This window comes from Sorex araneus, chromosome 2 (genome assembly GCF_027595985.1).
Source record: "Sorex araneus isolate mSorAra2 chromosome 2, mSorAra2.pri, whole genome shotgun sequence".
NCBI classification, from domain to species: Eukaryota; Metazoa; Chordata; class Mammalia; order Eulipotyphla; family Soricidae; genus Sorex; species Sorex araneus.
In genome coordinates this window covers 233,111,589-233,136,075 of record NC_073303.1, presented here as the reverse complement: position 1 = coordinate 233,136,075, position 24,487 = coordinate 233,111,589, and the positions used below count along the sequence as shown (strand labels likewise).

The 24,487-nt window shown below is 59.1% G+C and overlaps 2 protein-coding genes across 4 annotated transcripts; one reads left to right on the top strand and one right to left on the bottom strand.

Moving 5' to 3' along the window:
• Nucleotides 1–286: 286 nt before the first annotated feature.
• BRME1 (break repair meiotic recombinase recruitment factor 1) lies at nt 287–11,095 on the bottom strand. The gene is made up of 9 exons (XM_004616808.2): nt 11,019–11,095; nt 10,613–10,664; nt 8,012–8,177; nt 6,942–7,026; nt 6,711–6,812; nt 4,145–5,137; nt 2,300–2,370; nt 834–926; nt 287–744 (listed from the first exon to the last, which is right to left on the bottom strand). The coding sequence occupies exons 2-9, from the start codon at nt 10,641–10,643 to the stop codon at nt 621–623; spliced, it is 1,665 nt and encodes a 554-aa protein (XP_004616865.2). The 5' UTR covers nt 10,644–10,664; nt 11,019–11,095; the 3' UTR covers nt 287–620.
• Nucleotides 11,096–11,447: 352 nt separating this feature from the next.
• On the top strand, nt 11,448–24,322 carry CC2D1A (coiled-coil and C2 domain containing 1A). Of its 3 annotated transcripts, none has more exons than XM_055126336.1 (29): nt 11,448–11,770; nt 13,286–13,421; nt 15,890–15,996; nt 16,087–16,152; nt 16,479–16,613; nt 16,707–16,914; nt 17,395–17,531; nt 17,704–17,776; nt 17,937–18,008; nt 18,112–18,242; nt 18,324–18,396; nt 18,615–18,748; nt 19,074–19,182; nt 19,268–19,440; nt 20,081–20,203; nt 20,293–20,351; nt 20,452–20,568; nt 20,674–20,747; nt 20,816–20,874; nt 20,962–21,013; nt 21,110–21,209; nt 21,312–21,402; nt 22,285–22,422; nt 22,519–22,580; nt 23,097–23,160; nt 23,249–23,375; nt 23,538–23,614; nt 23,713–23,760; nt 23,854–24,322. In XM_055126336.1, exons 1-29 carry the CDS (start codon nt 11,711–11,713, stop codon nt 23,872–23,874), a joined length of 2,826 nt encoding a protein of 941 aa, XP_054982311.1. In that variant the 5' UTR covers nt 11,448–11,710; the 3' UTR covers nt 23,875–24,322. The 3 variants fall into 3 exon arrangements, with proteins under 3 accessions (XP_054982311.1, XP_054982310.1, XP_054982312.1); XM_055126335.1 differs by having other exon boundaries at nt 22,516–22,580; XM_055126337.1 differs by lacking the exon at nt 13,286–13,421 and having other exon boundaries at nt 22,516–22,580.
• Nucleotides 24,323–24,487: the final 165 nt, after the last annotated feature.

Sequence of the window (24,487 nt, the reverse complement as noted above, 5' to 3'; positions counted from 1 at the left end):
TGCACTCCACATCTTGTTCTCCCAGCCTGCCCTGCAGGGCCAGGGCTGAGCTTTCTCCAAACTGGGGGACTGCAGGGTACTCTAAGTCTCCAGGGTCCCCAGGGAAGGATCTCCTTGGCCGCAGTGAGCTATGGGGCAGACACCCCAGTTTTGTCTGTGAAAGGTGGTTGCCCTGTGCACCCCTCCCCCCTACCACTGCACCCACTGAAGCCAAAAGCACCTGTGAACTCGGGGACCCGTTGCCCAGTCTCATGGGCGTCCTGTGGCTGCAGATATTGCCTGGGCTGTTCCCAGGCAGCTGAGAAGGAAGAGTTGGGTCTTCTCACACCCCAAACGGAGGCTGCATCCTTGGGGGATCATTTTATTGATTGTTGTCCAGGAGACAGGGGCGGTTCTCCCAGGGGCCCTTTTCTCCCTCCTCCAAGAAGGCTCCCCTGCACAGAAAGGCATTCAGGACAGATGCCCAGGGGCAGAGGTCACCTAGGAGGGTCATACTGGGGGTGCACAGGGCCGTGAGGGATTGTTCCAGCATCCCTGCAGAAACAACGTGACCCACAGACTTTCTGAGGCTGTGGCATGGAGAGCACGTGCGTGGTTGCCCCTGCACGGACCAGAAGCGCCTATGGGTCATCCCGCCAGGAGGGCCCCCCAGGAGCGCGGGGGCCCGGGGTCACAGGCTTCCCCTTCCGGAGGCGGAGCCGCCTGCAGGCCTCGAGGTCTCGGTGGGTGCTCATGACCAGTCGACTGCAGGAGCACACACCCGTGAGCTGGGGTGCCGCAGCCCCCCGCAGGCCCCTTCCCACCACCACCCCTACCCTGGGGCTGGCCCTTACTTGAGGTTGGAGAGCTCGAGCACCAGGCCCCGTACCGTGTCTGTGGCATCCTCCACGCTGGTGGCTTGGTGGGCCGGAGCCGCCACCTGGGACCTGGCACGAGATGGGTAAGGACAAGCCCGAGCACGCCGCATGTAGCACCCCAACACGGCATCTCCAGGCAAGGCCATCCCATATTGCTGATCCTGATAGAGGGGCCTGCAGGGTGCCCAACCTCCTCCAGGCCCCCTCCACTCACAGGCGGTGCTGAAGAGCGGGAATCTTCCTTGTGAGGCCCATGCTCCTCTCCCCCCACCTCCCACTCTGCCACACTGAAGCCCGGACATCCCTGGGTACTTCTTGGAACTCTGGAATGTTCTTTGTCAAATGACAAAGGTGTCCCTCACTCCTCCAGTTACTATGTTCCCTTCCTTTCCCCCTGGCTGGTCTGCCTGGCTCTGGCTGTCCCCAGAAGACTTGTCTCCCCCACGGGGCCCCCAGGCACCTCCCTCAGGAGTTTTCCTGGAAGCAGTAGCACTGCAGGTCACTGTGGGAATCCCAACTTCTCCCTCACCTGCACCCCCAGATGGACCTGCCCTTCCCCTGCCCCTCCCTCCTCCCGCCTCCCTGGGCCTCCAACAGACCCAGGCCCCCAGGAGCCCACCCAACACACATAGTTGGGGCAGGGGCGCCGACACCCAGCAGCCACCCATCCTTGCACAGGGAGTGTGTCTGTCTGTGGGTACTGTGTGTGCAGATGTGTGCAGGTGGCTATGCTGGTATGGTATGTGTGTCTGTAGATGTGTGTGGGTGTGTTGGTGCGGATATGTGTGCTGTGTTGGTGTGGATATGTGTGTACGTCTGTAGATGTGTTTGGGTGTGGGAGTGTTGATGCGAGTATATGTGTGTGTGTGTGTCTGTAGATGTGTGTGGGGATGGCTGTGTTGGTGTGGGAATGTGTCTGTGGGATGTGTGTGGGTATCTGCTGGGGATGTTTTCATATGTGGATTTGTGTGTGTTTTAGTGTGGACATGTCAGTGTGTGGCACGGAGCAGGAGTTGGGGAGATCACCTGGGCCAGAGTCCTGTCCTCACCCTCCCGTACCCTGGATGGACAGAAACAAAGGGTCCTAAATAATTGATGAGGGGCTCCCCAGGGACAGGTCAGCGTGGGTAACAGAGAGGCTGTCTGGGCTGGGATGACCCCAAGAACTCCAGGTCAGGCTGTTAGGGCTGTCCAGCCCCCACTGCATGGAGACCCTGGGCTGCTCCAGGGAGCCGTGGTCCACCAGCCCCAACTTGGGGGCTGGGACATGCGCCCTGAGGCAGGGCTGTGGGTCCTGCTGGACGGAGGGAAGCCAGATGGTGCAGACCTGCTCACAGCATACACAGAGGACTTTTCCCTCCCTTCGGGGGGCAGAGGAGAGTCTGGGGCAGGAGTGAAGTGTGGCTGGAGGGTCCTGTCCAGTAATGCAGGGGTGCCCTTACCTTGGAAGGGCTGGAACGTGGTGGCCTTCCTCTGCGTGCTGGCCTGGGCTCAGCCCACTCCACTGGGAGAGCTGCAGAGAGAGTGGAGTGAGCGCCTAGCCACCCGTGGGACCTTGCCAGGGCCTGCACCCCAACAGGTTGGTCAGTGCCAGCTGGGGGTCCTGGCCTTGTGATCTGTTCCGTCTTGAGGACGGAGGCACATCTAGAAGGGTAGAGAGGATGCCTCTCAGTGGTGGGGGCCCTGCAAGCAGCTGCCACCGGGAGGGTCTGGCCAGCACCCCCATGATTGCTCTCCTTCTGGGAGGACAGCCCCCCACCCTGTAGCCTCCCAGCACCCCCTGCTACAGCTGGTGGTGAGAGGTATGCTCTGTTTCCAGTGGTCACTGCCCACTGGACTTTCTGGAACCTTCCCCTGGGAACCTGCATGTGTGCTGGTTGCCTTGACTTGTTCAGGAACACCCAGTGTCAAAACAAAACGCATCTGGCCAGGGTGTGGGCCACAGCCAGGACTGCGCCTCCGCCCCATCAGGGCCCTGGCCCCGTGCCCACTCCTGCTGTGAAGCTGTGCTGGAGTGGAGGGACTGGACATCAGCCATTGTCCCCACCCCGCGGGGCTGTGTGTGACATCCCAGTGCTTCCCTGGGGCAGTCACTGCCCTCAGGGAGCGGAGGGAACCAGACTGGCACCTAGGACTGCACCTGCCTTTAAGTGAGCAACCAGGACGGGACTGCCACCTTCAGCGTCTCCCAGAAATCCCCCTGCCATGTCTCCCTTTGAGTCCGTGGGGCTTGACTTGCTCTTCAAGCCTGAGTTCTCCTGTGAGCACGTTTCTCGCTTCTTGCTTGCCTATTTCTTTCCTTGCCTGTTTCCACTGTGAAGAAGTCTGTGTGCTCTTTTTTTTTTTTCTTTCTCCTTTCTGGGTCATATCAGGCAATGCTCAGGGATTACTTCTGGCAGTGCCTGGGAGACCATATGGGGTGCTGGGTATTGAACCCAGGTTGACTGCACACAAGGCAAATGCCCTACCCACTGTATTATCACTCTGGTCCCTCCTGTGTGCTTTTAAACAAAAACCAGTTCTCTCTTTTTCGTCCCTTACATCTTTCTACATGAAGTTTCAATAAAAATTATTGCTTCACCATAAAGAAAAAAAAATGAGGGGGCTGGAGCAATAGCACAGCGGGTAGGGCGTTTGCCTTGCACGCGGCTGACCCGGGTTCGATTCCCAGCATCCCATATGGTCCCCTGAGCACCGCCAGGAGTAATTCCTGAGTGCATAAACCAGGAATAACCCCTGTGCATTGCCGGGTGTGACCCATAAGCAAAAAAAAAAAAAAAAGAAAGAAACAGGCCCTGTCAGGCTGGAGCAATGGCCAGAGGGCGTGTTGGCCTTGCTCTATCCTAAGCACTGCAGGGTGTGGCCTAAAAACAAAAAGAAGGCCTCGTCTCCAGGTCCCCTAAAGCCAGGTAAAGGTGGATGAGAGCCAAAGTCTTCTTCCAGAAGCGGGGAGTAAGGACCCTCCTACAGGCCTAGCTGGAGGTCACTGGCCTCTTTAGGTCACCCCGATATGTCCAGACCTCAAGCTTACCCCCAGGAACCTGAGCCGGGGTACACAGTACAGGGTGCTGGGGTAGGGCACCCCAAGGGCTCCATCCATTCTAATCGGGGTCCTCAGTGTCTCCTGGTCAGGCCCCTCAGAGCCTGTGCCTTCCCAAAAAACCACTATACCCACCCCAAGCTGAACTGTCACTTCCAAAAAAACCACTATCCCCCTCCCTCCAGTCTCGGGAACAGAAGTCCATGCACCCACCCTCATTCCTGGGACCACATGGGAACCTTCTTACCTGCTTAAGGGGTGTCGGGGGGTCAGGGGCAACCAGGGAATCCTGGATCTGGCTGTCCAGCAGGAAATCAAACTCGAGGGCGGCAGAGCCACCCCAGTCAGCCTCCTCTACTGGGTCAGCGGGCTGCTCACGCTGGCCTGCTGGGCTGCAGGAAGGCATGTCCTCCACATCCTGAGGTGCTGGGGGGTTGAGCTGGCACCCTGAGCTCTGGCTGGAGCAACAAAGCTCTCCTGGGGGCTGGGGAAGCAAATTTGGGGGAACCCCATCCCCCAGTGCCCCTGGCATCTGCATGTGAGCACCCTTGGTATGTGCCTCTGAGGCCGGGTGGCTGGAAAGCTCTGTACCCACAGTGAGGTCTTGGATGGTGGGAGGCGGGATAATATAGGGGGTCTCATCTTCTCCCCCTGGCTCCCCTCTGCTGGTCACCGTCTCTCCAGGAAGAGGCGCACAGTACTCTAAGAGGGGTAGGACCCCGCTCTGATCTTCCCCTGGGGCCTCCAAATCTGGCTGTCTGTTCTGCCCAAACCCCTCTATGGCCCTCTGTTCTGGCTCCTCGAGGCCTGTGCGCTCATCTGTGATGACAAGGGGCCTAGAGGGGGTACACGGGGCACTCTGACTGCTCTGACATACTCCCCTACCGGGCCCACCAGGGGAGTGTTCGGGGGGACCAGTGGCTGTAGACTGGGGCTCTGGGTCTGTGCCGTGGTCAGGCAGTTCAGTGTCGCCTCCCCCATGCATCACTCCTGGGTCTGGGCAGTGTCCAGCATCCCTGCTGGGCAGGTGATCTTTCAGGCCGGGCCCACTCTCTGCAGCAGCACCGTCTGGAGGACAGCTCCTGGATGCTGAGACTTGGCTCTCTGAAGCACAGGGTATAGACCCCCATTCAGGAGAGGTGCCAGGGGGAGCTGCTGGTGGAGGGTCCTCCATGCCAGGGCTCTGGCTGCTGTGCTGTGGGCAGATGCCCTCGGCCTGGGTCGGCTCCAGCTGGGCTTCCTGTGAGACATGCATTCTCAGGCCCAGGGACTGATCAGTAGGTCTTCCTGGGCCCCCGCTCCCCCCGGGCGCAGGTGTGCAGGGACAGCCAGCAGAATGGGTCCACGATCCATGCCAGGAATAAGGGGGGACCCTCTGGCCCTGGTAGCATTGGGCATCTGCAGATTAAGAATCCCAAACTCTGGAGGCCGGGGCAATAGCACAGCAGGTAGGGTGTTTGCCTTGCTTGTGGCTGACCTGGGTTTGATCCCCAGCATCCCATATGGTCCCCCAGGCACCGCCAGGAGTAATTCCTGAGTGCCAAGCCAGGAGTAACCCCTGAGCATCGCTGGGTGTGACTCAAAAAGAAAAAAAAAAAAGAATCCCAGGGTTGGAGCAATAGCACAGCGGGTAGAGCATTTGCCTTGCACGTGGCCAACCCGGGTTCAATCCCCAGCATCCCATATGGTACCCTGAGCACCGCCAGGAGTAATTCCTGAGTGCAGAGCCAGGAGAAACCCCTGTGCATCGCCAGGTGTGACCCAAAAAGCAAAAAAAAAAAAAAATCCCAAACTCTGGCCAGAGATAGCAGAAGGTTTAGAGTGTGCTCTGCATCTGGCCAACCTGGCTTCCGTCCCTGCACCATATACACATGGTCCCCCGTGTACCACCAGGAATCACTCCTGAACACAGAGTCAGGAATAGTCCCTAGCACCCCAGGTGTGGACCCACCTCCCAATCCAAATCTCTAAGGGACACACAGTGGCCCATGGCCAAGAGCTCGTGAGCTGCAAGCATAGGAGTAGGAGGGCTGCTGGACAGCACACCTGACCTCCCTGTGCTGGGGTGTCTCATTTGGGGGTGGGGGTGGGACACATTCAGCAGTGCTGTGGGCTTACTCCTGTCTGCTCCGGGACGCTCCTGGTAGAGCTTGGAGCCCCTATGTGATACTTGGAGCAAACAGGGGTAAGTGCTTTAACCTCATACTATCCCCCAGTCCACATCTTGGCTTTATCAATTGCAGTAAAACATACAGAACAGAATTTCTCTCCTTTTGTTTTTTGTGGGGGTGTTGAAGAGGGAGGGTGGTACTTTCCAAACAGTGCTCAGGGAGCCTGGAGGCCACTCCCAGGCTGGACAGTACAGTTTAATGCTCAGGCCCAGCAGTGTTGGGGTGGAGATGCAGTGTCTGGGTCACACACACATAGATGGCAAATACTCCGGCCCTTTGACCTCTCTCCCCAGCTGCCCTCCACTCCTGCTAGAATCATTATACCCATGAAACTCAATGTAAAGGACAAGAGAACATGTTCTAAGACACCCCTCCAGGCCCCTCAACTCACTCCAAAGTTTGGAGAATCAAAGAAATTTGGGGCTTTAGGGGTATGGGGCAGCCCTTCTCTGCCTGAGTTCTCTTTCACAGCCTGGCTGGGAGGGCTCCTCATGGGCCTGCCCCAGCACCCATAGCCTCAGCGGCACAGTGCACTCGCAGGGCAGAGGGCAGGAGGAGCCATGGCCAAAGAGAACCGACGTCCAGCTCAGTGGCCAGGATTGGCCAGCATGGGGCTCAGCCTGGCAAGTTCTCAGCGCTTACCGAGCAAACGGCCTGAGTCTGGAGCTCCTCCTCTGACTCCACCTGTCTTGGTGTTGTCTTCCTGGGCCGGGCAAACTGCGGGACAAACCTCCCAGCAGAGGTCTGTGAAACAGACATGGTAGAGAAAACCAAGAGAGCGAAGTGAGGACTCAGGAAATAATCATACAGATCAGATTGCACACTTAGACGCATGTGTGCACACACACACCACACACATACACACAGGCTCACCTGGGAAGGAGGAGTGGCAGCTGGTTCCTTCTGTGGCAGCTGGAGGGGCCTGGTTGATGAGGTTGCTTCTTCCTCATCAGGGAAGCTGAGTGGAGAAAGTCAAGATAAAGCACATGCACGCACGCTAGATTTTTTTTGTTTTTGTGTTTGGGCTACACCTGGCAGTGCTCAGGGCTTACTCCTGGCTCTGTGCTCAGTGATCTTTCCTGATGGGGCTCAAGGAACCCTGTGTGATGCAAGGGATCAAACCTAGGTCATCTGTCTGCAAGGCAAGGGCTTTCTTCCATGTCCTAGCTCAATTTGAAGGAAAAGTAGGGTCCTGTGGATCTCAGCTCAAAGCGCCTGGCTTAGGGCAGGAAGGAGGGGGACCCCAGCCATACACAGAGTGATTCTTAAGCACAGAGCCAAGAGTAAACTCTGAGCACCACTGGGTGTCGCCTAACCCCCATCTCCCACAAAAAATAAAAGAACAAAGACTAAAACAGGAGGAATGTGAGGGCCTGAAAGACAGCAAGCCTCACACGAGATCTGAATCTGACCCCAACACTACAGAGCAAGAGCACTGCAGGGACAACCTTGGTGGCCTCCAGCTCAAAGCACCCAACTACTATCTGGACATGCTTCAGGCAGTGGCTCCCCAGGCCCCCTAAGTACTGCTTGGGAGGCCCCCCTAAAAAATGTGAAAATAAAAGAAGGAATGTCGGGTTCAGGATGCACTTGCCTAGTATATATGAGGCCTCTCCATCTCCAAACTCCATCAGGAAGAACCCAAATGGTCTCTGAGCCCAGCTGGGTATGGCCCCAGGGCATGCCCCTCACCCCAAAGAAAGAAAAGGCATGGGAGATGAGCGTAAGGGGACACCAAGCTGCAGCATCTAACAAGATGGCTTGGAAAGCAGGTTTCCCGCCTGCAGCTCAGGAATATGGAGGAGGAGTGTGGACAGGTGCCATCCCAGGGCCCTGAGCCCCCCCAGGATGGCTTACATGCCTAGTCACATTGCTCCTCCTCCTTTTGTGCCCTGCCCCTGGCCTGTTGCACTATGTTTACCAGAAGGTTCTGCACCACCTACCTGGGGGCCACCAGCTCTGGGTCTGCCCTGCTACACTGGGCAGACAGTACTGCTGGGTCATCGGGCTCTTCTGGAGGATGAGGAGGAAGCTGGCTCAGCTGGGAACTTGGGGGCACCTCGTCAGTGTCTTCCAGCCTTGGAGTCTTGGGGGATTTGGTTCGGACTCCTGGTTCAGACACAAAGGAAGAGGGGAGATGGGCGCACTCTGCAAAGTCACCTCTGCACGAGGACTGGCTAATCTCCAAGGCAGGAAGCCCCAGCCCTAGCATGTACAGGAACAACAGGAGCGCTGAAGGAGCCTGGGGAGACCCTGAGCATATCTGATCGTGTCCAGGGCACATTCCACAGAGCATCCTGGTCCCCTGGGTTGGGGGGATGTGCCAGGTCCTGTGGATCTCAGCTCAAAGCGCCTGTCCCTCATTTCTCTTCAGGCCCCAGCTATTTCTTTTTTCTTGAGGGGGCAAATGGGTCAAGTTTGGGCCACATCTGGCAGTACTCAGGGGCTATTCTTGGCTCTGTGCTTAGAAATAACTCCTAATAGGGCCCAGGAGACCCTATGTGGTGCTGGGGATCAAACTGGGATCCATTCACATGCTAAGCAAATACCTTAACCCCTGTGCTACATCTTGGGCACCATGTGAGGGCTTTTTTTTCCTTTTTTGGGTCACACCCAGCTATACTCAGGTGTTACTCCTGGCTCTGTACTCAGGAATTATTCCTGGCAGTGCTCAGGTGACCATATGGGATGCCAGAGATTGAACCCGGGTCAGCCACATGCAAGGCAAATGCCCTACCCGCTGTACTATCCCTCTAGCCCCCATGTAAAGCTATTAAGAAAAAAAGTATGTTAACTGGGACCCTGCTTTGGGGGATCTAGAAAGTAAGGGCAACTGAGGCTTAAGTTGAGAGAACAGATGTCCATAAGGTAATATAATCTGGAGTTAATTAACTCCCAAGTTACAAAAGCATGTCTTTTTTTTTTTTTTTTTGGCTTTTTGGGTCACATCAGTGATGCTCAGGAGTTCCTCCTGGCTCTGCACTCAGGAATCACTCCTGGTTGTGCTCGGAAGACCATATGGGATGCTGGGAATTGAACCCGGTCAGCTGCGTGCAAGGCAAACACACTACCCACTGTTCTATTGCTCCAGCCCCACAGAAGCATGTCTTTTTAACTGTCTTCCTGTGTCCATACAGTGCAGGGTTGGAGAGACAGTGCAGTGGGTAGGGCATTTGCCTTGCATGCAGCTGACCCCACTTTAATCTCTAGTACCTGAGCACGGAGCCAGGCATTAGCCCTGAGCACTACCAGGGTGGGGGGGTAGCCCCCAAATAAAAAGAAAAAAAACACCAACAGAAGAGAAGCATCTGGGGCTGGAGCAATAGCACAGCGGGGTGGGCGTTTGTCTTGCACGCGGCTGATCCGGGTTCAATTCCCAGCATCCCATATGGTCCCCCGAGCACTGCCAGGAGTAATTCCTGAGTGCATGAGTCAGGAGTAACCTCTGTGCATCGCCAGGTGTGACCCAAAATGCAAAAAAAAAAAAAAAAAAGAAGAAGAAGAAGAGAAGCATCTTCTATTTCCTTCCTGGGCTGTGTTCCACCGGCCTCAGTGAAGGAAAACAAGGAAGAAGCTGGTGTTAGACGCCAAAGACAAAAAAAAAAAAAAGGCTTAGGGAGGCTCCAAGGCCTCTTTCACCACCTGCCAGCAACAGCTTCCTCTCTCCAATCCTGTCCAGAACACACAGAAACGGCTGTCCTGGGTCCTGAGCTGGAGCATCCACTTCCAAAAGAGGCCCCAATGGCTCACCATGGGCGGGCCTGGCAATCTGCAGCTTCCTCCCCAGGGTCTGAGCATCTGTCAGGGCTCATCTGCACACAGAACCTTTTGAACCTGCTCACTTCTCTTCCACATGGAGAGTGGGTGTGTGGGGTGGAAATGATAACTTGTCCCCGGGCTCAGCCTTTCTAAACTGAACGAATGGCATCTGCCTCCGAGATTCTCTTTCCCAATAAAATCACTCTGGGTGGGCTGGGGATGAGAAGGGTGGGGGGTAGTCAGAGATTTCATGGGCAGTGAGGCGCTTGCCTGACATGCAGTCCATCATCGCTGGGTGTGTGTGTGGCCCCAAAGTCCAATCCCCAAGGATGGGCTGGAGCAATTAGTACAGTGGGGAGGGCGCTTGCCTTGCATCTTTCTGAGCTTCAATCCCTGGCATCCCATATGGTCCCCTGAGCAATACCAGGAGTAATTCCTGATTGCAGGGCCAGGAGTAATCCCTTAGGATCACTGGATGTGGCTCAAAATTGAAAAAAAAAATTCAAATCCCCTCCCAAAGCACACACAAACCCACTCTGTAAAGACAAGGCTTAGAAGAAGCAGTACACTGAAGGCCAGTTATGATTTTTTTTTTTTTTGTATTTTGGGGTTTGGGCCCACAGCTGCTGGTGCTCAAGGCTCACTCAGACACTTGAGGGGGCAGTACCCTATGATAAGGGGTAGTCACACCATCTGCACCACAGCCCTTTGAACCTCCTGCTGCAACCCTCCTTGGTAAGAAGAGGTGCAGTTTAGAGGTACCTGAGGGGTACGTGCAGGCATACCTGAGGGGTGCAATTTCTTCCTCTTGTTCATTGTGCCCTTCCCTTGAGAAACCTGCAAAGACACGTGAGGTCCTGTCTGAAGTGGGTCCCTGTGGTGGGGGTACCCCCACCCTCTGGCTTTGGCTCAGGGTGGATGCACCCCTCCACCACCCTGCAGCTGGGTTGGGGGACCCCAGCTACCACGGGCCTCTCAGGGTGACGTTCCCACCTCAGCCCTTTCCCCACCACCCCAGGGCACCAGCTCCCGGTCACCCAAGATTTGGGGCTACCCGAGTGAAGCCTGTCCCACAGACGGGGGCAGGGGCTTCAGGGAATGCCAGGGCCCCTGTGGGGGGCTGCCTCGTGCCTCGGGTATTGAAGAGGCAGAATCCTTCTGACCTTGGGGGTGACACAAGCCCAAACCGACCTGGCTAGAAGAAGCAGTCCGGGTCCCTCTATCCTGAACAGAAGCTGGGGAGACCCGTCGGACTAGGGGGTTGGGGGGCTGTGGAAAAAGCTGGCTAAATAATTTGTGTGAAAATTCTGAGCAAAAAAAAAAAAAACTAAAGGGAAAAACTGGGCCCTCAAGGAGGCGGGCAACGGCGCCGCAGCGCTCGGCCCCTCGCTGGCTGGACGGCGGCCACTGGCTATTGAGGCCGGCCGGGAGCCCGCTGCTGCCGCGCGACGCCACCCCTCACACCTGCCCTCGCGCCGCCTCTTTCCCGCGCTCGGCCGGGCCCGGCTGTACGCACGCGCGACTCCCGCCCCGCCCCGCCCCGCCCCGCCCCTTTCCCGCGCTGCCCGCGACACCGCCTGCTTGGCCCCCAGCGCGCACGCGCGCTCGCGCGCTGCTTGCCGGGAAGTGTAGTTTCGGTGCGGCGGGCCCGGCAAGTCCCGGTGCCGAGGTTCCGTGCGGCGACTCCTGAGGGCCCGGTCGGAAGGGCACCGTCCACCCCGACAGGGACGAGGGCGCGGCATCGCCGGCCGCAGGGCGCCGAGGCGGGGCGCTGAGCTGCGGAACGGCGCGTGCGCGGCGAGAGGCCCTGGGGGTGGGAGAGGGGGCAGAGACAGGGCCTGGCCGGGAGAGGGGGCGGGTGATCTGGACACCCAGCCGGGAAGATGCACAAGAGGAAGGGATCTTCCGGACCCCCAGGGCGGGCCGCCGCGGCTACCCACCAGGTGAGTCTGTGCCCCTCGGTTCCGCCCATAGAACCTCCGCACCCCTGTCACCCTCGCTGGACCAGCCCCACCCCCCACCCCCCGGCCTCGTCCCCGCCCCCAGGTGAGCCCCTGATCCCGGTGAGGCTTGACCCACCCTCCCGAAGTGCGCACTCCTGGCTCTGGCCTCCCAGTTCCCGGAGCCCCGCCCCGGGCTCGGGGACACCTGTTGCCCTGAGCAGCTGCAGTCCGGGAGGGAAAGGCCTGGGACCCGGGATCTGGTCCTGAGCTGCCGTCGGGCAGGCCCGGGAGGAAGGACGGACTCTAACCATTGTACAGAGAGGGACACTAAGGCCAGGAGAGATAGAAGCACCTCCAAGGTCACGGGGATTTACAGCTTAGCAGAGCTGAGTGCAGATGCAGGGCTAGTCCCCAGCCCCCTTCCCCATCCCAATCCTCTGCCCCTGTCTGCCTGGGAACTTGATTTTTGTTTTGGTTTTGGTTTTTGTTTTTTGAGCCACACCCGGTGGTGCTGGGGAATTACTCCTGGCGGTGCTCAGGGGATCCTATGGGGTGCCGAGGATTGAACCCAGGTAGGCTGCGTGCAAGGCCAAGAGCCTTCCCACTGTCTCCAGCCCAGTCAGCAGCCAGGTGACATTAAATTCCAGTCCACTGGAAGTGCCCAGCACAGTGGGTGTGGGCCCAGCTGGAAGCCTGTTTCCTTGTCTGTGGACATGGCGAGGCAGCATGGGAAAATGCTGTAAGTCGCTGGTGACCATGGGCAGGATCATGGGCCCCCAGGAAGGGCGGGTGCCCCAGGCTCACCTGCCATCATCGTGTGGCCGCAGTTATACCGGCTTGTCCGTGATTGCCCATATTTGACCTTTTTGGTGGTGGGGGGTGGGGTCACACCCTGTGCTGCTCAGGACCCATTCCTGGCTCTGTATTCAGGGCCCACTCCTGGCGGTGTTTGGGGACTCTGTGTGGTGCCAGGGATGGAACCCGGGTCAGCTGCATTCATAGAAGGAAGCATCTTTCCCCCACGCCATCTCTCTCTCCCAAATAGGTCTTTTTTTTTTTTTTTTTTGGGTCATACCTGGCAGTTCTCAGGGGTTACTCCTGGCTCTGTACTCAGAATCATGGGAAGAACAGTGGTGTATAATGCTCTATGATCCACCTGCAGCCCAAGCCCAGATTGATGGGGGAGGGAGAGGGAGAGATATGGGTGGGCCCCGCAGCAAGACCCCCAGTCGCTGCCAGCACCTGCCTTATTCTTCCTTGACATTCTTCCAGACATTCTTCCCTGCCCTCTGAAGAGAATGCCAGGACCGAAAGCCCCAGCCCCTGTCTCAGGGTGAATTTGCCTTGGGTGGCATTCCCAGGGCAGCCCCACATGCACCTGGGCAGGTCTGGCTTCCCTTTGTTCCCGAGGCTCTGGGGCAGGGAGCCTGGCCCAGCTCAAGACATCTGCTGCCTTCAGGCGCGGCTTCGGCCTCCCAGCAGCCTCAGAGCTCTGAGCTACCATGTTTCCAACAGCTGGGCCTCCTGATGGGCCTGTCCCCAGACGGTCTGATGATCCCCGAGGATGGAGTCAATGATGAGGAACTGGAGGCCGAGTTCTTAGCTTTGGTGGGGGGCCAGCCTCAAGCCCTGGAGAAGCTGAAAGGCAAAGGTGAGGCTCCCCCCCCTCCAGTCCCACCTATACATACATGCTCCCTCTGAGTTATAGAAGACTCAGGGGGAAGAGGGGAGGCCTCGGGTCTGAACCCAGAAGAAGGGTCTTTGTGCAGCCCCACCCCTTCCTGGTGTGATTTGACTGAGGCTGGGGGAGGCACATAGCCCCTGAGCCGGAAGTGAGGGACCTGGAGGTTGGCAGGCACAGTGGGGGTGGGTCAGGTGGAAACGTGGGGAGCATGTGCAAAGGCCCTGGGATAGAAGGCAGGGAACAGTGGGGCTGTAGCCCAGGGGCAGTAGGAGGTTCAGCTTTTGTTTTTTTTCTTTTTGGGTCACACCCGGCAATGCACAGGGGTTATTCCTGGCATTGCACTCAGGAATTGCTCCTGACAGTGCTCAGGGGACCATATGGGATGCTGGGAATTGAACCTGGGTTGGCCACATGCAAGGTTACCTGCTGTGCTATCGCTTTTTAACCCTGGAGGTTCTGCTTTTTAACTGAGGCTGCCTCGCTCACTCCTGACACATTCTCTGTTTGCAACTCACCTGCAGAGAAAATCTTTTTTGTTTGCTTATTTTTGTTTTGGGGGCCACTTCTAGCAATGCTCAGAGTTACTTCTGGCTCTGCACATCAAGAATTACTCCTGGTGGTATTTAGGGATGCCAGGGATTGAACCCAGGTAGGCTGTGTGCAAAGAAAGCACCTTACCCAAAGTACTATCTCTCCAGCCCCCCCTGTATATTTTTAATTTGGGGGGCCACAACTGGTGATGCTCAGGGCTTACTCCCGGCTCTGCACTCAGGGATCACTTTGGTGGAGCTCAGAGTACCTTCTGGGATGCTGGGGATATAACCCAGGTCAGCTGAGTGCAAGGCAAACCTCTTACCCACTGTATTATCACTCTGGCCCCTCAAAACATTCTTTGAAGCCCCCATGCTATCCGACAAGAACTTCTTTTTATTTTTTTTTTATTTTTGACATTTTGGGTCACACCTGGCAATGCTCAGGGGTTACTCCTGGCTTGGCACTCAGGAATTATTCCTGGCAGTGCTTGGGGAACCACATGGGAATCCAGGGATTGAACCCATGTCAGCTGCTTGCTAGGCAAATGCCATCCCCGCTGTACCATCGCTCTGGCTTACGTCCAGAACACCTGAGGTCTCCCACCTGCCCGCTACCAACAAGGGCCCTGTCCCTGCTTCCTCTCAGGCTGACCCGCCCCTGTTTGTATGTCTATGGGTAATCTTGCGTTCAGTGGCCCTGGCTGCCTCCTGTGCAGGCTATAGCAGGTGGGCACCTGGATGCTGGTGTCCACCCACCTGTGCAGCAGATCTCTGCGCAGTGGCATCGCCCTCAAGTCTAACTGCGCATGGCCCGCCATTGGCCAGAAGCCTCACCAAGAGCAGGAACGGTCGAGAAACAAAGGTGCTTGGGGCGGAGGGCCACCCCGCAGTACTTTGGCAGCCAGGGCCTCTGCCAGCAATACTTGGTCCTGCTTTGTGGGCTGAACAGCTTCATGCCCGACCGTGAGGAAAGGGGGACCACTAGGGTGCTCTGGGCTGTGCTCAGGGGTCCCTGGAGGACTGGAAATCTAAAGTTGGGTCCATTTTCTGTTAAAACCCAACCTTTGTGCCATTTCCCTTACCCCACACACATGTTCTGTGTGCTGTCTGTGTTATGTATGGCGGGTATTTGATTTTTTGGTGGTTCTGGAAATCGAACCCAGGAATAAAGCATGCAATGCGAGTGCGTGCTGCTGAGCAGATGTGTTAGTTGTTGGGCTACATCTGGCGATGCTTGTGGGGCCGTGAGATACCAGGGTGATACTCAGGCTTCATGCATGCTAGGAGCAGGCTTTGCCAACTGAGCCACTTCCCTGGCCACAAGACACAGGCTTTTTTTGTTTGCTTTTTACTTGGGGGGCCACACGTGGCAGTGCGTGGGGCTGCTTCCTGCTCAGGGCTAGGGAGGGGGTCACTACCAGAGGTGTTCCTAGGCCATGTGGTTCCGGGGGTTGGACCTGAGCCTTTCACACACAAAGCCTGCACCCACTGAGCTCTCTGACTGGCTTCTCAGTTCTTATCTTTTTTTTTGTTTTGGCTTTTTGGGCCATGCCTGGCAATACTCAGGGGTTATTACTGACTCTGCACTCAGGATTTATCCTGGCAGAGCATAAAGGACCCTATGTAATGCCTGGATCAAACCCAGTTTGGCCTGCTGTGCTGCTCCAGCCCTATTTACTATATTCTTGCTGAGAGACCAGCCAGAGAAAAACCATCTTGGGAAACTTGTAAGTGAATCTCTCACCAAGATCTTCATCTTCACCCTCGGCCTTCACTTTGAACCTGGCTGGGCCGGGGAAGAAGTGGATCATGTCACTCCCGTGTGCCCCTGCTGCTCCCCAAGTGTGTGTGGCTGAGGGCCCCGGGGGACCCACCTGCAGCTTGGGCCTCCCTCCGCCCCAGGCCCTCTGCCCATGGAAGCCATTGAGAAGATGGCCAGCTTGTGCATGCGGGACGAGGATGAGGACGAGGACACGGATGAGGATGTGGAGGCTGACGACGACCTGCTGGTGAGCGCCCAGGAGTCAGGGGTGGGGGTGGGGCCCCGGAGGTGGTGCCACTGCCCCCGCCCGCAGGCCCTCACCCTTCCCCGCCTGTAGGCCGAGCTCAATGAGGTCCTCGGGGAGGAGCAGAAGGCCGTGGAGCCGCAGCCCACAGGCACCCAGGTAAGACCTGGATCTTAGGTCTGCCCCCTACAACCTGGGTTCCCAGCCCCTCTCTTGGCCCTCAGCCATGCCCCTGCAAACAGGGTGCTTGTCTGCAAATAAGTCCTACCAGAGTGGGCTACACCCCACCAATGGGCCATGCCCCACAAACAAGCCAGGCCTGTGACAGGCTGTGTCCATAGAGGCCACTGCCCCGATAGGCCACCTGGTCCTGCTTCCCTGCATCTGATCTACACAGTCACCTCTGCATGATGGTTCCTCTGCATGTGTGTCACTACTGGCCCAGGAGTTACCAACCCAGACCATGCACCCTGTCCTTCCCGTAGCCAAGCCTGGCAGCTCCCAGTCCGGGCCTGGAGGCCACCCTTCAGGAGAGGCTGGGCCTCTACCAGATGGCCGCAGAGAGCGCCAGGCAAGCTGGGGACAGCGCCAAGATGCGCCGCTATGATCGCGGCCTGAAGGTGAGCGGCCCCCAGGAGCCCTGCGCCGCCATCTCCCCTCCGCCATCCCCCCCACCCCACTTCTCTGAAAGCCACATTCCCGCCTTCTCCCAGACACTGGAGAACCTGCTGGCCTCTGTGCGGAAGGGCAAGCCCATCGACGAAGAGGACATCCCACCACCAGTGGCAGTGGGGAGGGGCCCTGCCAGCACGCCCAGCCACACTCCAGCACCTGGGCCACCAGTCTCGGAACCCCGGGTCACGGTGGAGGCACCTCTGCCCACTGCCCCCACCGCATCCTTGGCCCCCACGAAACCTCCAGGTGTGCCCATCAGGGCTCTGGGGGCCCAGTGTGGGGGGATTCCCAGTCTGATGGTGTATTAGGCTGGTGGCAGGCATCTCATACCAAAGCACCTGCTGCCCATCTCAGAAATGATGAAGGTGGAGGAGGCCTCGCTGGGCACCAAAAGGAAATAAGAACAGAGGGGCTAGAGCAGTAGCACAGCAGGGAGCCCAGCATATGGCTGACCCAGGTTTGACTCTCGGCACCCCATAGGGGGTACCTGATCCCTTCCAGGAGTGATCCCTGAGCACAGAGCCAGGCATCATCCCTGAGCATTGCCAGTTGTGGCACCCTCGCCCCAAACAAAAACCCCAGAAGTGATAAATGGTTTATTGATGAGGATTCACTGCTTAGATGCCAATTAATAGAAAAGGAGAAACAAAAATGTTACAAAGCGGGTGGCTCAGGGGCCTGGGGCCCGCCAAGCCAGAAGAAAATGAGCAGGTGGTGTGTGCGCAGCCCCCCGCTCAGGTGCCTGCAGCCCTGGGCCCCTGGAGCAGCTGCGGAGCCGGCAGCACGAGTACAAGCTGGCCGCCCTCCACGCCAAGCAGCAAGGTGACACGGCAGCCGCCACCAGGCTCTTCCGCGTGGCCAAGGTGCGTGCCGACTGGTGTGGGGGGTGGGCATCGCTGGGCAGGGGCCCCCCTTTCCTGCCACCTGCATGGTTGTTGCTCCTTAGCTCTGGGTTTAGCACCTCCGTTAAGTGGGTTGAAGGGGCCGGGCGTTGGTCTTGGCTCCCCACAGCCCCCTCCTCTCTGCTTCCCTCAGAGCTTTGATGCGGTCTTGGAGGCCTTGAGCCGTGGAGAGCCTGTGAACTTGTCTGGTCTGCCCCCTCCCCCTGGTAAGCACCCCCAGGAGCACCTGTCTGCTCTCCAGGGCAACAGGAAGTCGCTGCCCTTTTCTTTTGGGGTTCTGGAGACCCTCCCCGCCCAGTCCAGCCTGGGGATGGGGAGGGCTGTTGAGTTTGCCCCTCATGGCCATTGGACCTCTCTGTCCCCCAGACCAGCTGCCCGCCGACCCACCGTCCTCACCCCCGCAGCCTCCAGCTCCCCCCAGCACGCCCTCCACCCCAGGTAAGCCCCTTCTACTCTGGAGCCCCACCTTCAAGGGAGGAGCCAGGCTAGGCCCTTCCCTTTCCCAGACTGAACCCTGCCCCCGACCTCCTGCCCTGCCTAGAGGTGCCCCCGGCCCCGCGAACTCTGCTGGAGGCGCTGGAGCAGAGGATGGAGCGGTACCGAGTGGCCGCGACCCAGGCCAAGGCCAAAGGAGATCAGCGGAAGGCCCGCATGCATGAGCGAATCGTCAAGGTGTGGGGGTGCGGGGCACTGCGGCGGTAATCAGCCCCCAGGCCTGGCCTTGGTGGTCCTAACTCTGGTGACCTCCCACAGCAATACCAAGATGCCATCCGTGCCCACAAAGCTGGACGAGCAGTAGACGTGGCAGAGCTGCCCGTGCCTCCGGGTAGGCCCCGCCCACCCATCCAGCCCCGCCCACACGAAAGTGTCACACCCTGGTTAACCACGCCTGCCCGATAGGCCACGCCTCCGGAAGGCCTGCCCCACCCCAGTTGGCCCAGGTCCCAAGCACTTGGCCTATGCCCAGCTTCAGCCCTGCCCTCACCACCAAGCCATGGCTGCAGGTGACTTCCTTCCTGATCTGACCTCCTTCCACCTGTCCAGGCTTTCCCCCCATCCAGGGCCTCGAGGCAGCAGAGTCTGCTCAGCCCAGCCTGGTGGGTGTCCTGGAGACAGCCATGAAGCTGGCCAGCCAGGACGATGGACCAGAGGACGAGGAGGATGAAGACCCCAAGAAGGTGTGATGCCCTGGATCCCGCATGGGAAACTCCACACCCTCCTGGCCTTGAGCTGCAAAGACCCTGTGTCACCTCCCTGGCCCCTGGCCCCAGGCCCTGTGTTTTGATCCCTGCACCACCAAAACCAAGACCGTTTCTCCCAGAACTGTATATATTGGGTGGCCCTGTTCACACTGAATGGTTGTGGGAGGTAGGGCTCCCCTGAGGGGAGGTCTTGGGGTCACTCTGGCCCCATACCCTTCTTTATTCTTTTATGGGGGAGGGGCTCTTGCAGGCCAAGCGTGTGCCAACTCCCCCGCCTTCTTACTGTCCCCTGTCCCGGCAGCCCAACAGCCCACTGGCTCCTTCCGCCCAGTCCAAGGCCCCAGCTCCCAGGGCACCACAGGCCGGATCTGCCCCAGCCAAAGCAGCCCCCAAGGGCACATCCACCAGAGGTAGGTGCGCGCCCCCTCCCCACCCCTCTGCCCCTGCTCCCGTGCCAGGACTGCGACCACTCCAGCAGCTGCCCTCTGCCCACAGCCCAGCAGCAGTTGGCCTTCCTGGAGAACCGCAAGAAGCAGCTCCTGCAGGCCGCCCTGCGGGCCAAGCAGAAGAATGACGTGGAGGGCGCCAAGATGCACTTGCGCCAGGCCAAAGGGCTGGAGCCCATGCTGGAAGCGTCGCGCAACGGGCTGCCTGTGGACATCGCCAAGGTGAGGCGCGCCTCCTTATGTCCCTTAGGCAGTTTCTGTGACAACAGTGTCATCCCCCTCACCCCACCCCCCAAAAAAAGGCAAAACGGTGGAGCAAGACCACTTGTTCTGGAACCTACTTGACCTGGCACGTGGTCAGCCTTTGACTTCCATCCCTGGTACCCTGTGTCCCCCAGTACTAGAACGAATAGTCCCATACAAAATAATACATTAGGGGCCAAAGCACTAGTCCAGCAGAGAGGGCATTTGCCTGCGCGTGGCAGACCCGGGTTCAATCCCTGGCATCCCTGCTCCTCGACAGGAGTGAGCCCTGAGTGCAGAGCTAGTAGTCAGTCCTGAGCACCGCTTCGTGTGGCCCCAAAACAAAAAAATTAAGGCTGTGTTTCTTGCATGTGACCTGGGGTCCCTGAAAACTCAGCCGCCAGGGCCCCGGTTCTTTTCCTCCAATGGCCCTGCCTGCCACTCGGGCGGGGGTGGGGGTGCCCAGGGAGGAAGAGCACTGGGCAAGTGGCCGTGGTTGGGGACTGTGACAGAGGATGTGTGGTCTGCTGGGCAGCCTGGGCCCAGCCAGTACCCCTGACTGCAAGAGAGAAGGGACCAGGGGCTCCATGTCTCTCACCCCCGACCCTCGCGCCCCCAGGTGCCTCCCGCCCCAGTCAACAAGGACGATTTCGCCCTGGTCCAGCGGCCCGGCCCGGGGCTGTCTCAGGAGTCAGCCCGGCGCTACGGGGAGCTCACCAAGCTTATCAGGCAGCAGCATGAGGTCTGTGTCAGTGGGGGTCCTCTCTGGACCTGCTCGGGCCAGCCCCTTACCCCCCAACACTCCCCCTCACTGGCCCCGTCTCCCCCCAGATGTGCCTGAATCACTCCAACCAGTTCACCCAGCTGGGCAACATCGTGGAAACCAGCAAGTAAACACCGGCCCCCGGCCCCCCAGCCCCTGCCCGCCCCAGTCCCCAGCGCCCAATGCCTGGGGTCTGACCAGGGGTCCCTGCTGCCTGTCCCTGGCAGGTTTGAGAAGCTGGCTGAGGACTGCAAACGCAGCATGGACAGCCTGAAGCAGGCCTTTGCCCGGGGCCTGCCCACGCCCACCGCCCGCTTCGAGCAGAGGACCATGAGCTTCATCAAGTGAGGCCTGGACGCTGCTGTTGGGGACTGCACGGCTCCCATAAGGGGGCGGGGTGGGGGCGCCTGAGGATCCCAGCTGAGGCCGCTGCATCTCTCTCCCCCAAGGATCTTTCCTGACCTCAGCGCTAATGACATGCTCCTGTTCATCGTGCGGGGCACCAGCCTGCCCACACCACCAGGTGAGCTGCAGCGGGCAAGGGCAGGCAGGCCTCGCCTCACGGCTCTGACCCTCCCTCTGCACCCACAGGGCTGTCCCCCGGCGACCTGGACGTCTTCGTTCGCTTTGATTTCCCCTATCCCAATGTGGTAAGTGGAGTGAGCGGGGTGGGAGGGTCCCCAGGGGGATCCCCATCTTTGAGCACCCCGACCTCCTCCCTGCACTGTCCTTTGCAGGAAGAGGCTCAGAAAGACAAGACCGGCGTGATCAAGGGCACAGATTCCCCAGGTCAGCCCCTGTCCTGGGTAGAGGGAGCAGGAGGACACCCCCCAGCACGTCCTGGCCCCACCAGCCTCACCCCCACGTACCCCCTCTTCCTGGCAGAGTTCAAGGAACAGTTCAAACTGTGCATCAGCCGAGGCCACCGCGGCTTCCGCCGGGCCATCCAGACCAAAGGCATCAAGTTCGAAGTGGTGCACAAGGGGTGAGCCGGAGGCGCGTGGGGGCCCTGTGGGGGGTGGCAGGAGGGGAATAGGGAAGGGGTGCCACCGTGACCCCATCCTGCCCCCAACTCTCACACCCACAGCGGGCTGTTCAAGACAGACCGGGTCCTGGGCACTGCACAGCTCAAGCTGGATTCGCTGGAGTCGGCGTGTGAGGTCCGGGAGATCCTGGAGGTGCGAGGCCACAGCTCATGCTCTCTGGGCGGGGGTGAGGGGGTGGGCCCTCTGCTCACAGCCTGCATCACTGACCAGTGCAGACCTGGGCCAGGGGCGGGGTGGGTAGCGGCGCTGGCTCGTGCATTTTAGTTTGGTTTTGCTATTTTAGTTTTGGGGCCACACCTGGAGGTTCTCAGGGCTTACTCCTGGCTCCATTCTCTAGGATTGCATGTGGCGGGGCTCCGGGAACCCTATGCGGTGACTGGGATGGAACCCCAGTCGGCCACAAGCAAAGCAAACACCCTCCCCGCTGGACTACGACTCAGGGCCCAGCTTGTGCTTTTTTTTTTTTTCTTTTTGGGTCACACCCGGTGTTGCACAGGGGTTACTCCTGGCTCATACACTCAGGAATTACTCCTGGCAATGATGCTCGGGGGACCATATGGGTGCTGGGAATCAAACCCGGGTCAGCTGCATGCAAGGCAAACGCCCTACCCACTGTGCTATTGCTCTAGCCCCCTGGCTCGTGCTTTTAAAAACACATTCCCACACAAACCTGCCCTGCTTGGCTGGGATCAGAATAGCACAATACAGAATACAGGCATGTTTCATAGCTGTGACGTGTGTGTGTGTTGGGGGGTGTTACACCCCTTTGGGAGTCTGACATACACCTTGCTGTCTGGTGGGGGGATATCGCTTCTTGCACCAGATGTGCCATGATTCACTAGTAGGGCTGCACAGATCCTGCTGGGGCACACGGGGCTACCCCGGCCGGTTGGGGCGGGTATTCCACTGCAGACTCACCGGGGAAGCGCCCCCGAACACCTCAGTCTCATTGAAGCCTGGGGAATTCTAGCCCTCCTGCCAGCTTCCCAGCAGCTCTGCCATCCCCCCTGCCAGGTCCTAGATGGTCGCAGGCCCACAGGAGGGCGGCTGGAGGTTATGGTACGGATCCGGGAGCCTCTGACCTCTCAGCAGCTGGAGACAGTGACGGAGAGGTGGCTGGTCATTGACCCTGGGCCCCGGGCCATGCCCACAGTAAGACTCCTGCCTGCCCGCAGTGCCAAGGTGGGGTGGGGTAGTGCTGATTCACGGCACCAGGACTCACCAAACCTGTTCTGTCCTCTGAAGCAGGTGGCTGGGCCCAAAGGGAAGGCGCCTCCTGTGCCAGTCCCTGCCAGGGAGCCAGGAAACAGGTAAGTGGCAGGGTTAGGCCGATGTTAGTCCGAGTGGCAGGGGGAAGTCCCCTTTTCCCAAGACAACCCTCCCCAGTGCTTTTCCATGAGGCACAAACTGGAGCAAGCCCTTCCCCTACTTTCCTGCCCCTTTTCAGAGGATCCAGTTTATACTCCGTGGCTTGATCCTTAAGACCACTTATGATCTGATCATTGGCCATGCTATAGCTCACTTTCCTCATCCAACACCGTCTCACTGAACTTTGCCCAGTTTTCTCTGGCCCCTGGGCCTCTCCGTGTCATGATGTCCTAAGCACTCATAGCTCCATGCTTGCTCTCTGCCTGCTCCTCTGCCCACCTGATTCCCTTGAATTCCAAGTCACACTACTCCAGGAAGTCCTTTCTGATCACCAACCTCCAAGCTGCCTGGCTGCATTTCCACGCACTCCCTAGCACTCCCAGTGTCTGTGGAATTGACAGGGTGGGGGATAAAGGGGTCCATGTGCCCCTTCACCCCTCCTCCCTGCCCCCCTGCAGATCATCCCGGCCCCTGCATAGCCTCAGTGTGTTGGCCTTTGACCTGGAGCGTCTGGAGCGGAAGGTGGGTGTCTGCTTCTCGGAGCTGCAGTGCTGGCAGAGGTGGGACTCGTGGGGTGAGGGTTGTCTCACTGATCTCTGTGCACCCCCAGATCCTGGCCCTCAGGCAGGCTCGCCGACCGGTACCCCCGGAAGTGGCACAGCAGTACCAGGACATTGTGCAGCGGAGCCAGTGGCAGAGGGCACAGCTGGAGCAGGGGGGCCCAGGCATCCGGCGCGGTAGGGCCCTCAGTGGTGGTCGGCATGCAGTGGGCGGGGCTTGAGGGGAGGGGCGGTATGTGGGCGGGGCTAGGCCAGGATGGGCAGGTAGAGGGTGGGCTTTGCTGGGGTGAGGCACCAGCCCAACGCCCTCTGATCCCCTGCTGCGCCCCCCCTCCCTAGAATATGTGGCCCACTTGGAGAGGCAACTCCAGTTCTACACTGAGGCTGCCCGGCGTCTGGGCAATGACGGCAGCAGGGTGAGCCGGACAGGGGCCGGGGTCGTATTTGGGATGGGTGGGGGGTGGGAAGGGGCTAGGAGTGGCCTGCTGAGCACCCCCATTATCTCATCCCCCAGGAGGCGGCAAAGGAAGCACTCTACAGGCGGAACCTGGTGGAGAGCGAGGTGAGCAGCTGGGGTGGGTGTGCTGTGGGAGAGACCTGAGAGGAGGGGGCTATGGCCCTGAACCCCCTCTGACGCGTGCGGCCCCGCCTCCAGCTGCAGCGGCTGCGCAGGTGAGCGCCCCCTGCCGGCAGGCCAACAGGGAGCAAGGCCCGAAGCCCTGGTACCCGGAGGAGCCACAGTGCCAGCTGTCCCATGTGCAGACAATCAGCGGATGGCCGCCTGAGGGCTCCCCTGACCCCGCGGGGCCATCCCTGCCGGCACTTGCCCCTGGCCAGGCTCTGGCAGGTGGGCCCCATCCTCCAGAATCTCGTTTGCACAGTCTGGGGGCTTGGGGCTCCTGGCTAGCCGGGAGGTGGGAGGACGGCTGGGCCCCAGCCTCTAGGGCCCCTGCGCACTTTACTTCCTCCCTCTCCCCGCCTTAACCCCGTACCCACCCGCACCCAAAGATGCCACTGAGGCCTGCTAGAGGCCCCCCATCACAATGTGCTCCCCCGGGGACAGCCCTGGCAGAGCTAGACCAGCCCCTCCAGTGGGCACCCACAAATAAACAGCCAAGACTATGCCCAGTGTTGTGTGTTTCCTGCAGGCCTCCAGTCCCCTACAGCTGCATTGGCATGCGAGGAAACCAGCCTGCCAGGGCGGTCGTGTTTGACACCTACCTGCAAGCTGCCCTGCATCTGTCCCCAGGGTCTGCAGACACACACACAAACACACACATACACGTACG